General features: G+C 43.0%; 1 protein-coding gene across 1 annotated transcript in view; it reads right to left on the bottom strand.

The window, feature by feature from the left end:
* The window catches only part of LOC144683032 (solute carrier family 15 member 1-like), a 53690-nt gene extending 41128 nt beyond the window's left edge, over positions 1–12562 (bottom strand). The window contains exons 1-5 of the mRNA XM_078546029.1: positions 12002–12562; positions 11720–11757; positions 5581–5665; positions 4404–4545; positions 526–645 (exon numbers count right to left, since the gene is read on the bottom strand). Of these exons, the coding sequence (XP_078402155.1) occupies positions 526–645; positions 4404–4545; positions 5581–5665; positions 11720–11757; positions 12002–12008 (392 nt within the window). The 5' untranslated portion in view covers positions 12009–12562. The remainder of the gene's footprint in view (positions 1–525; positions 646–4403; positions 4546–5580; positions 5666–11719; positions 11758–12001) is intronic.
* Positions 12563–12773: the final 211 nt, after the last annotated feature.

Here is a 12773-nt window from a genome sequence, read left to right on the forward strand (position 1 = left end):
TCTTTGCTATTTCACCTCAACTACTCCCTGTGGTAGCATATTTCACATTCGCACCCACTCTCTGGGTAAATAAAATTCTCCAGAATACCCTATTAAATTCAAAAGTAACTACCTTATACTGACGGCCCCTATTTTTGAGTTCCCCCACAAGTAGAAACATCTTCTCTTTGTCTATCCTATCAAACCTTCCTTAATTTTACAGGTCTCCATCCTCAAGAAAAGAGCCCCAACCTCAGATCCTTCCTGATAATTCTAAGCTCTCAGTTCTGGTATCATTCTTGTAAATGGTGGTTGCACGTTCTCAGGCACCCCTATGTCATTATTATAACATGATGATGAGGACTGTGTGGAGTGATCTGAGTGCGGTCTGACCACATTTCAAGAAAAGTTTGGCTTGGCTCCTCTACTTTTCAATTCTATCCCCTTAGAAATGAACTCCAGGACTTGGCTTAATTTTTACGGCCTTGTGAATCTGCGTTACTACTTTTAGTGGTATATTGTTGTTGAACAAGTGAATGTACTCACATATGAAGGTTTAGGTTATTTGGGTGCCCATCGTTGTTACTATCCGACAAATCTGCAATGCTACTGATTGATATCACCAGCTGTCCAATTGTATAGACAATGGACAGGTAGACAATGGTCCTGTTATGATGAAAAGTTAAAATTAATTGAGGCAAGGACATAAAGAGGTTCAACTCATTCAGTGCTTATTAAAACCAAAAACACTCTGATAGTTTCCATTCCTGTCAACAATGGAAAAACTTTCCACAATGTGCATGTACAGACAACCTTCACAACATATCTGCACATTTAAAGAAGAGTTATATTGGACTCGAAACATCGACTGTTTCTCTTTCCGCAGATGCTGCCAGACCTGCTGAGTTTTTCCAGCACTTTCTCTTTTTATTTCAGATCTCCAGCATCCACAGTACTTCGCCAATATTTTAGTGCAAACTTATATTCCTAAATATCATCTCTTTGCAGTGCAGTTCTCTATTACATTGATCTCCTGTTCTAGGAAAGAAAGGCCTTTTCTACTCCGCTAGTAATTGGCCTATTCTGATTTTCCCCAAATAATTAAGAAAACGCACACAGACCAGAGTGATGAGCTCCCACTTGAATGAACCTTGGCATTGCATGTTATTGATTTCATAACTTATGGAGGGTGCAATTTTAACCTCACTCGCCAGGCTGGAATATCAAGGAGTCAGGTGGGACACTGGTTTAAGAGACTGTTCAATGTTACTCTCCAATGAAATCAGTGGTCACCAATAGCAAACATGCTGGAAAATCAGCATTCCATCCCATGCTGCCTGGCAAGTGAGTTTAAAATTAGCCCCATGTTTTCAACTCTCTCCTGTGATTGGCTGGAGTAGCAAGCCAGCATGCCTTGTAGCTGATTGTTAATGGACAAGGGCCCAAATTCCCATTCGTTTAGTGTGAGTGAATGGCAGAAGATTCCAGGATTTCCAATATAAAGCGGATTTGGAAAGTGTAGATACTCAGGGTTATTCTGATAAACCTCCCATCTTTTGCAGCCTAAATTACATTTTCCAGTTCTGCTGTGAGATTGATACACCATTGTACCAACCACTGGTTCCCATGGGTGTGAATGATCAAACAAAAGAGTGGTTATGTCACTGGGCTAGTCATCCAAAAGCTTGGACTAGTGATCTGGTAATATGAGTTCAAATCTCACCACGCAGCTAGGGAATTGGAATATAGCTAATTTAACATACCTGGAATTAAAAAGCTAGACTCAGTCATAGTGACCATAAAACTACCAGATTATTGTAAAAACTCATCTGGTTCACTAATGTGATTTAGGGAAGGGAATCTGCCAGCCTTATCCAGACTGGCCTATATAAAACTCCAGAAGACTCATGGCAATGAGGTTGACTATAAACTGAGTAGCAAGGCACTCAGTTGTGAAGGTGGCTCACCATCATTCTCCCAAGGGCAATTAATGATGGGCAACAAATACTGGTCTTGTCAGCGATGCCCACATCACGTAAATGAATTAAAAAAGTTGATTTTTATCATTGAATCGTATAACGCAAAGGAGGCCATTTGGCCCATTGGACCTGTGCCTGCTTTTTAAAAGATCTATCCAATCAGTCCCACTCTCCCACTCTTTCCCCATAGTCCTGCAAATATTTCCTGTCCAACTCATTTTGAACGATACTAGTGAACAAGCTGCCACCACCCTTTAGACAGCGCATTACACACCACAGTAACTTGCTGTATAAAGCATTTTTCTTCATCTTCCTCTCTGTTTTTTTTTGCCAATCATTTTAAATCTGTGTCCTCTGGTTATCGACCCTCCTGCCAGTGGAAACAGTTTCTCCGTATTTACTCTATCAAAACCCTTCATAATTTTTGAACACTTCTATGAAATCTCCCCTTAACTTTCTCTGCTCTAAGGAGGACAATCCCGGTTTCTCCAGTCTCTCCACACGAACCGAAGTCCCTCATCCCTGGTACTATTGTAGTAAGTCTCTCTAAGGCCTTGATATTCTTCCGAAAACGTAATGCTTAGAATTTGACACAATACTCCAGTGGAGGGCTAACCAGTGACTATAAAGATTTAACATGACTTTTTTTACTTTGGTACTATGTTTATAAAGCTGAGGATTGTGTAGGTTTTTTTTAAAAATAGCCTTATCAAGTGGTCCTGCCACCTTTAATGACTTGTGTACATACATCCCCAGGTCTCTCTGTTCTTGCATACCTTTCAAAATTGTGCCATGTGGTTTTATCATAGTTATATATTTGATTATTAAGTATAATGATAGAGGAAGTGCTGGAGGGACTGACATCCTTGAAGGTGGATAAATCACCAGGGCCAGATGGATTGTATCCCAGGCTGTTGAAGGAAGCCAGGGAGGAAATAGCAGATGCTTTGAGGATCATTTTCCAACCCTCACTAGACACAGGTGAGATACCAGAGGATTTGGGGTCTGCGAACGTTGTATCATTATTTAAAAAGAGTGCGAGGGATAGGCCTGAAAATTATAGTCTGACTTCGGTGGTGGGAAAATTATCGGAAACAATTTTGAGAGACAGGATGATCTGTATCTTAGAAAGGAACAGATCAATCAGGGATGGTCAACATGGCTTTTTTAAGGGAAATATTGTGTCTTACTAATTAATCGAATTTTTTGAAGAAGTAACAAGTAGGATTGATGAAGGTAGTACAGTGGAACCTGTTGTCTACATAGATTTCAGTAAGGGATTTGACAAGGTCCCACAAGCAGACTGGTCAGAAAAGTAAAAGCCCATGGGATACAGGGGAATGTGGCGAGTTGGATTCAAAATTGACTCAGCATCAGGAAACAAAGGGTACTGGTCAATGGATGTTTTTGCAAATGGAAAGCGGTTTCCAATGGCGTTCCACAGGGCTCAGTGTTGGGGTCCTAGCTGTTTGTTGTATGTACTAATGATCTGGACTTAAATATGGGAGCCATGATCGGGAAATTTGCAGATGACACAGAAATTGGCAGTATAGTTGATAGTTAATGACGGACTCCAGAATGATATCAATGATTTGGTAGAATGGGCAGAGAAGTGGCAAATGGAATTCATTCCAGAGAAGTGTGAGGTAATGCATTTGTGGAGGACAAGCAAAGCAGGGGAATACTCAGTAAATGGGAGGATATTGAGAGGGGTAGAGGAAGTTAGAGACAAGTGCATGTCCACAGGTCCCTGAAGTTAGCAGGACAGGTAGATGAGGTGGTAAAGAATGCATATGGGATGCTTTCCTTTATTGGGCGAGGTATTAAATACAAAAGCTGGGATGTAATGCTGGAACTGTATAAAACGTTGGTTAGGCCACAGCTGGAATTTTGTGCACAGTTCTGGTCACCACGTTACAGGAAGGGTAATTGTCCTGGAGAGAGACAGAGGAGATTTACAGCAATGTTGACGGGGCGTGAAAATTGCAGCTATGAGGAGGGATTGGATAGGCTAGGATTGTTTTCCTTAGAACAGAGGCGGCTGAAGGGTGGCTTAATTGAGGTGCACAAAATTATGAGGGGCCTAGATAGGGTCGACAGGAAAGACCCATTTCCCTAGCTGAGAGGTCAATTACCAGGGGGCATAGATGTAAGGTGATTGGTAGCAGGATTAGAGGGGACATGAGGAAACACTTTTTCATCCAGAGGATGGGCACCTGGAATTCACTGCCTGAAACACTCAACGCGTTTAAAAGGTACTTGGATCTGCACCTGTAGTGCTGTAACCTGGAAGGCTCTGGACCAGGTGCTGGAATGTGGGATTAAAATGAGCGGCTGGTTTCTTTTTATTTCTCTTTTTTGGCTGGTGCAGACACGATGGGCTGAATGGCCCCTTTCTGCACCGTAACTTTTCTATGGTTCGATAGTTATTTTCATAATACCTACTTGAATTTTCCCAACCAGGAGTCAGCAATGATTGCTCCAAGGATAGGTGTTAAGTAACACAGAGCAACAAAGGCATGATAAACAGCCGTAGCGAGATCTTCATCCCAGCGTAGAAAATAGCGGAAATACAGGACAAGCAAGGCTGAATGAAGACACAGAATACAGTCGTCAGATCAGAATATTCACTTATTAACAAATATTTCACCATGGAAGGTACTGAACTGTAATACGACATAATGTTTACTGTCACACAGTGGACTCCCTCCCCGCACCCCCCAGTCCTTGACTGTTGTTTAACGCAATGTTTTCAGGTTTTGCTGTCTCCATCACTGTCTCACCTCATCAGCTGCTGAAGCCCTCATCTATGCCTTTATTACCTCCAGACTTGACTGTTCCAAAGCTCTCCTGGCCAGCCTCCTATCAACCAATCCTGGTAAATTTGAACTCATCGAAACTCTCTGCTCCTGTATCCTAACTCGCACCAAGTTCAGTTCACCCACCGCCCCTTTTCCTCCCTGACCTACACTGGTTCCCTGTCCAGCGACACCTTGATTTTACAATTCTCATTTTTGTGTTCAAACTGCTCCACGGCCTTGCCCCTCCCTTTCTTTGTAACCTCCTCCAGCCCTATAATCCTCTGAGATCTCTGCGCACCTCCAATATTGGCCTCCTGAGCATCCCTTACTTGCTCCACCGCTGGTGACTGTGCCTTCAGCTGCCTGGGCCCCAAGCTCTGGAATTCCCTCCATAAACCTCTCCACCTCTCTCTCCTCCTTTAAGGCAGTCCTTAAAACCTACCTTTTGACTGAGCTTTTGGTTACCTGTCCTAATATCTCCTCTTGTGGCTCAATGTTAGAGTTTATCCAATAATGCTCCTGAAGAGTCTTGGGATGTATCACTGGGGTAAAGGCGCTCCATAAACCTACGTTGTTGTTGTTACTGGTCAGAATTATTTGTTGCAAAGATTTTGTGTGGGAGTTCATTTTAAATCATCTTATGAATTAAGGTGAAGGATTATAGATAACATCTTCACTGCTCAGTGACAGAACGCCACACCAAATATTTGCTCGATCCCATAACACATAGAATCAAAGGAGGGCTGAAGCAATGTCTTTATAGGACTCAAGATGATGTGGAACACAGGGTAACAATTCTTGACGTACAAAATTTAAAGTACCTCGCATTCCATAGTAGGAGAACCTTTCACAGAATTCATTGACCACGATGAAGAAGATACTGATGGGATATCCAAAACAACGCACCTGTGAGGAAGCAAATGAATGAGAGGTGAATGACAGCCTAGCTTCATCAAGAAGAAAACAAGATCCCTTAAAACTAAATGTCCACTCTCTGCAACAAAAGATGTCTCATCCAAAACAGAATCCTTGATTTGACAGATCTACAATCTACATGTTTCCTTCAAGTAGATCTTTGCAGGCTAACTTATATTGTACAAGTTAATTGTTGCTGTACCAACACAATAGAAACGCCTGACTCTAAAGAAGGTAAGACTTGCATCTATATAGCGCCTTTCACAACCGCAGAACACCTCAAAGCACCGCCAATAAAATACTTTTTGAAGTGCAGTCACTGTTGCAATGTCAGAAATGAGGCAGCCATTTTGTGCACAGCAAGCTCCCACAAATAGCAACATCATAATGACTGCATAATCGAATTTTTTTTTTTAGTGATGTTGGTTAAGGGATAAGTAATGACCAGGACAGCAGGGATAAGGGCCCCCTACTCTCTCTCTCTCATAATATAGGATCTTTTGCATTGACCTGAGAGGGCAGACGGGGCCTCAGTTTAACATCTCAGCCAAAAAACACCACCTGCCACAGCTTTGATATGTCCTGTGGTTGTTAAAGGTGCCATATAGGGGAGCGCCATTTAGGGGAGGCAGTGGCATAGTGGTATTGTCACTGTAGTAGTATTCTAGAGATCCAGAGTAATGCTCTGGGGACGTGGGTTTGAATCCCACCACAGCGGATGATGAAATTTGAATTCAAGAAAAATCTAGAGTTAAAAGTCTGATGATGGCCATGAAACCATTGTCCATTGTCGTAAAAACCCATCTGGTTCACAAATGTCCTTTAGGGAAGGAAATCTGCTATCCTTACCTGGTCTGGCCTACATGTAACTCCAGACCCACAGCAATGTGGTTGACTCTTAAAAACTGCCCTCTGAACAAGGGCAATTAGGGATGGGCAATAAATGCTGACCTAGCCAGCGACACCCACATCCCATGAACAAATGAAAAAACATGTAAATGCAAATCTTTTTATCCTTCACATATAAATGAATTTTAAATGCAGATAAATCTTTCCTAAGTTTTTGTAAGTTTCTGACTTAGTCCAGAATCACTCCCACCACCATCAGTAACACTATCCAGCTGTTGGGAAAAAATATATCCTAAGATGGTGCTGGACAAGTTGGAGATGTTGGCTGGAAGCTTTCATGCTTATTTTGAGTGCCCATTAATCACCAGATTAATTTCATTTCGGTTTCTGCTTTGGATTTTTGAACCATGACCCCACCTGCGAACATCAAGCCATTGTTTCCAGGGCTGTCACGACCTTGTCTCCTCTGGAGATCTTCCCTCCACAGCTTCCAACCTGATAGTCTCCCAGCCTCGGACAGCCTGCTTCTACCTCCTACCCAAAATCCACACACAGGACTGTCCCAGCAGACCCATCGTGTCATCCTGTTCCTGCCCCACGGAACTCATTTCTTCCTATCTTGACTCCATTCTCCTAACCCTTGTCCAGTCGCTTCCCACCTACATCCACAATTCCTCTGATGCCCTATGTCATATCAACAATTTCCAGTTCCCTGGCCCCAACCACCTCCTCTTCACCATGGACGTCCAATCCCTCTACACCTCCATCCCCCACCAGGATGGTCTGAGGGCTCTCCGCTTCTTCCTTGAACAGAGGTCCGAACAATCCCCATCCACCACTACTCTCCTCCGTCTGGCTGAAGTTGTTCTCTTACTGAACAATTTCTCCTTAAGCTTGTCTCACATCCTCCAAATAAAAGGTGTGGCCAGGGGTACCGGCCCCAGGTATGCCTGTCTCTTTATGGGGTATATGGAACATTCCTTGTTCCAGTCCTACTCCGGCCCCCTCCCATAACTCTTTCTTCAGTACATCAATGACTGTATCTGTGCTGCTTCATGCTCTCGTCTGGACCTGGAAAAATTGATCAATTTTGCTTCCAATTTCCACTCCTCTATCACCTTCACATGGTCCATCTCCAATATTTCCCTTCCCTCTCTTGACCTCTCTGTCTGCATTTCTGGTGATAGTTTGTCCACCAATATTCATTACAAACCCATCGATTCCCACAGCCACGTCGACTACAGCTCCTCACACCCCGCTTCCTGTAAGGACTCTGTCCCATTCTCTCAGCTCCTCTGCCTCCATCACATCTGTTCCGATGATGCCACCTTCCAAAACAGTGCTTCTGACGTGTCTTCTTTCTTCCTTAACCGAAGTTTCCCACCCACTGTGCTTGACAGGGCCCTCAACCGTGTCCGACCCATCTCCGGGGCCTCTACCCTAACACCTTCTCCTCCCTCCCAGAACCATGATAGGGACCCCTTGTCCTCACTTATTACCCCACCAGCCTCTGCATTCAGCATCTGCCATTTCCGCCAACTCCAGCAGGATGCCACCACCAAACACATCTTCCCCTCAACCCCCCTTCTCAGCATTCCGTAGGGACTGTTCCCTCCGGGACATCCTGGTCCAATCCTCTATCACTCCCAACACCTCAAGCCCTCCCATGGCACCTTCCCATGCAACTGCAGAAGGTGCAACACCTGCCCCTTCACCTCCTCCTTCCTCACTGTTCAAGGGCTCAAACACTCTTTTCAGGTGAAGCAGCATTTCACTTGCACCTCCTTCAATTTGGTCTAGTGCATTTGCTGCTCCCAATGCAGTCTCCTCTACATTGGGGAGATCAAACGCAGACTGGGTGACCGCTTTGTGGAACACCTTCAGTCTGTCCACAAGCATGACTCAGACCTCCCTGTCGCTTGCCATTTCAACACTCCACCCTGCTCTCATGCCCACATGTCCGTCCTTGGCCTGCTGCAATGTTCCAGTGAAGCTCAACGCAAACTGGAGGAACAGCGCCTCATCTTCCAACTAGGCACTTTACAGCCTTCCGGACTGAATATTGAGTTCAAAAACTTCAGACCATGAACTCTCTCCTCCATCCCCACCCCTTTTTAAATTTCTTTTAAAAAAAATTATTTTGATTTTTGATTTATTTATTTTTATTTATTTATTCATTGTTTTATCCCCATCTTTTAAACACCCCTTTTTTATTCCTTTCTCCAGTCTTTTTCCCCCACCCCACCCCCCCCACAGGGCCATCTATTACTTGTTCCATGTTGTTCTTTCACAGAGTGCTCACCCTTGTTCTACTATAATCACATTCTGCTTTCTTACCTTTATGCCACTATCAGCACCTCCTTTAGCCCTTACCCCCACCATTAACATCCCCTTTTGTCTTTTTGTCCTTGACATCTTCGTCAATCTCTCCTTTGCCCCCACCTATCGCTGACCTTCTATCCAGCTTCACCCCCCTTAAACAGTATAAATTTCACCACATTTCTACTTCTCATTAGCTCTGAAGGAGAGTCAGGCGGACTCGAAACGTTGACTCTGTTTCTCCCTCCACAGATGCTGCCGGACTTGTTGAGTTTTTCCAGCATTTTCTCTTTTTAGTTCAGATTTCCAGCATCCTGCTTTTACCAAGGAGCATTGAATTGAATGTGGAAAAGTGTCAAAGTTCACCCTATCCAAAGCCAGTCCCGTACCTCAGTGGACAGGACTCTCGTTTCTGAGTCTGAAATTTGTGGATTCGAGTCCCATTTAAGAGGTTTGAGCATGGAATCCAGGCCAGAGGGAGTGCTGCAATGTCGGTGTTTTAACTTTTTGGGTGTGACATGAGACCCCGTCTGCCCTCTAAAGTGATCGTGAAAAAAAATTCCTTGGCACTACTTTGAAAAAGAGCAGGAGAGTTCTCCCCGCGTGCCCCTGGCCAGTATTTATTTCTCTGCCAGCCAATATCACTGAAACAAATCATCTGGTCATTATCACATTGCTGTTCGTGGGATCTTGCTGTGCACAAACTGCCTTGTTTCTCGCATTACAACAGTGACTGGTCTGCAACAGTACATCATTGGCTGTAAAGTGTTTTGGATGACCTGAGGTCATGAAAGGCATCATATAAATGAATGTCTTTCTTTTACCAGGGGAAGCAAACTGAAATTCTGTGATCCAAACTCAGATTAAAAGGAAGTGCTGTCACAGTGCTATCTCATGATTACACCTGATTCTGATCCATATCCAGCAACACTTCAGTCATCGAAAAGCTCTTATGTCACAAAATTCCACAGTTCCTTGAGCATTTGACAATAATATATCCATCGTAACAGTCAACGTGTAATCTTATAAAGCAGAAATAAGCTATGCCAGTTATTGCAGAACGGGAAAATAGTTGACAAATTAAGTTTAATACAGATAAATGTGAGGTAGTAAATTTTGGTAGGAAGAATAGAGAGATCACTTGTTACTGGAAAGGTAAGAGTCTAGCTGCAGTACAGGAACAAAGGGATCTCAAAGTACAAATATATCAATCACTAAAAGTTACGCCACAGGTCAGCAAGCTCATTAAAAAAGGAAACCAAGCACCCGGTTTCATTTCCAGAGGGATAGAGCTGCAAAGTAGGAAGCTTCGCTAAACCTGGATCAAACTACCACCTTCTTACAGACAATTAAGGATGGACTATAAATGCTGGTCTTGCCAGCGATACCTGTAATCCATAAACAAATTGGCTTGAACATGCCCACTGTAGGAGGTCAGGACTATACTTTTACTGGGTACTCTCTGCCACACGGCAGGTTGGCACCAGTGGGATAAAGATCTGTTTTATCTTAAGAGTTGTCAATCTTAAACCTGTATCTTTTAGATCTTTACTTGATGCCACAATATTAATGTTCGTAAAATAACTAAACGAACAGATGGTTGCCTATAACACTGACACACTAATGGCTAAGGTACAGTCTCCAGAACAGAAATGAGAGTAAACGACATTGCAATCTATTTTTAAGTATCAATTGTGGCATCACCTCTAACTCAGAAGACCGTGGGTTCAAATCTCTCCTAAGCACAGAAACTTAAGTTGGTGCTGAGGTTGTGCCAAACTGCTGCAGATGCCGTCTTTTGAATGATAAACTGAGGCCCCATTTTCCCTCTCAGATGGCCTTAAAAAGGTCCCATGTCATTATTTTGAAGAAGAGCAGGGCAGTTCTCCCCAGTGTCCTGGATGATATCTATCCCTCAATCAACATCACAAATACAGATCATCTGGTCATTATCACATTGCTGTTTGTGGGAGCTTGCTGCGCACAAATTGCCTGTCATGTTTCCAACATTCCATCAGTGGCTACATTTCAGAAAAGTGCCTTATTGACTAGAAAGCACCTTGAGTCATCCTGTGTCTAGGTGCATATAGGTTTTTTCAAAAAATGCTCATACCAAACCCACGACCACTATCATCTAGACGGACAAGGGCAGCAGATAGATGGGAACGCCACCACCTGGGATTTCCCCTCTAAGCCACTCAGCATCTTGACTTGGAAATATAATGCTGTTACTTCACTATCGCTGGGTCAAAATCCTGAACTCCCTTCTGAACTGCACCGTGGGTGTACCTACACCACATGGGCTGCAGCGGTTCAAGAAGGCAGCTCACCACCACCTCCTCAAGGGCAGCTAGGGACGGGCAATAAATGCTGGCCCACCCAGCGGAGTCCACATCCCGTGAATGAATATGAAAAAAAAAATTCTGTGTGCGCTTTAGTCGGGGTCCCAGGATATGGGTTGGCAGAGACTATACTATGACTACATGAGGCAACAGTGAAAGTAGTATTAAAAAAAATGGTCAAGTGCTATGGACATTAATGGTAACAAGGGGTCAGTGCAAAACTTAAATAGCCACACCATCTGACCTTTAAATAAAGGTACACCTCACAGGCAGATAGTATGTTAACAGCAAGAGCATGAATAATATTTTAATCATTGACAAAGTTGTCAGGTTAAAAATTATCAAGAAAGCTCTCACACTGCCTGTAAATAATAAAAACATATGATTGGAATATTCTCCAGAACAAACCTGAAAGCCAAACTACTAGATCTTTAGGTCTGAGTTGCAGAACGGGGGTGATATTTTTAGTTACAAGAGCATCCTGCAGAACATTTGTCTATGAGAATGAAATAAATTGAAAAGAAATGTTACCAACCTTTGAGTTTGCCTCTTCATCATATTTGTCCTTTTTGTCTGTAGAATAGTTTGAAAAACAAAAGAGAAGTGAAGGGGGTTTCTTTGACATTTTGGGGGCTGTTTTGACATGGTCACAGTGACAGTCGTGTAACAGGTTTTGTGAGGTATTTGATAAAGTTTTTGACTTGCAGATTGCTCAATGAGCTGACATTTAAAAAAAAAACACACAATTTGACAAGTTGAATAAACCATGTCAGTTTGAATTGAAAAGAATTTCAATGCAAAATGTGAAGTCACCAACCTTTCATTTTGCAGCTGGTTGAAATGCCTTGCTCCTCTCTGGAAGTCCCAACGTGAAAGGATTGAGCAACGGTTTGGGATCAATCTTTAGAATTCAGACATTGAACCTGGTCCATTCTTAATCAGTCAGGTGACCAAGGCTGTTCTCCCATTCACTTTGATGAGATTGAACAGTGATATCCCTAGAATAGCAGCTGAGACTGTTCAGGGGCACCTGCCCCAAAGGGAGGAGAGTTAACTTGGCACCACCCTGCAAAGACAAGACACGTCAAATGGCAGTGAACATGCCAAACATTCCGGGCAACTTTCATAACTTCACTTAATTACCCATTGACAAGACTGGGCATTTTTGTAATGCACCTTATTCATTGTTTGTTGCCTTGTTCTAAAGACAGAACTTCTGAATTATTTGGCTAAAATGCACTTTGGTAACCCAAGTAATAAAAACATGTTATTTTCATGAATTCCAAAAGGCTTTGAAAGGCTAATGCCATTTATCATACATAAAAAACTAAGTGTTCAGACTCCCACTTGTTATTTGGATGAATTCCATTTGTCCGTGACTCATTCTTGAGGGCTCAACATCTCATGTTGGTTTGCAAAGTTTTTCAAAGAAAGGTGCCCAGTTTATTTGTGACATCATGTGGGGTTCACAAACACAACACAAAAAAAACACGGAAAATATATCACAGATCTGGCAGAGTCAGAAAGAGAAATGCTGTAATTTACGCTTTGGTTAGAGATCCCTGGACACAACCAGTGTATCAAACAAA

Source organism: Cetorhinus maximus, chromosome 7 (genome assembly GCF_964194155.1).
Source record: "Cetorhinus maximus chromosome 7, sCetMax3.hap1.1, whole genome shotgun sequence".
Lineage (NCBI taxonomy): Eukaryota > Metazoa > Chordata > Chondrichthyes > Lamniformes > Cetorhinidae > Cetorhinus > Cetorhinus maximus.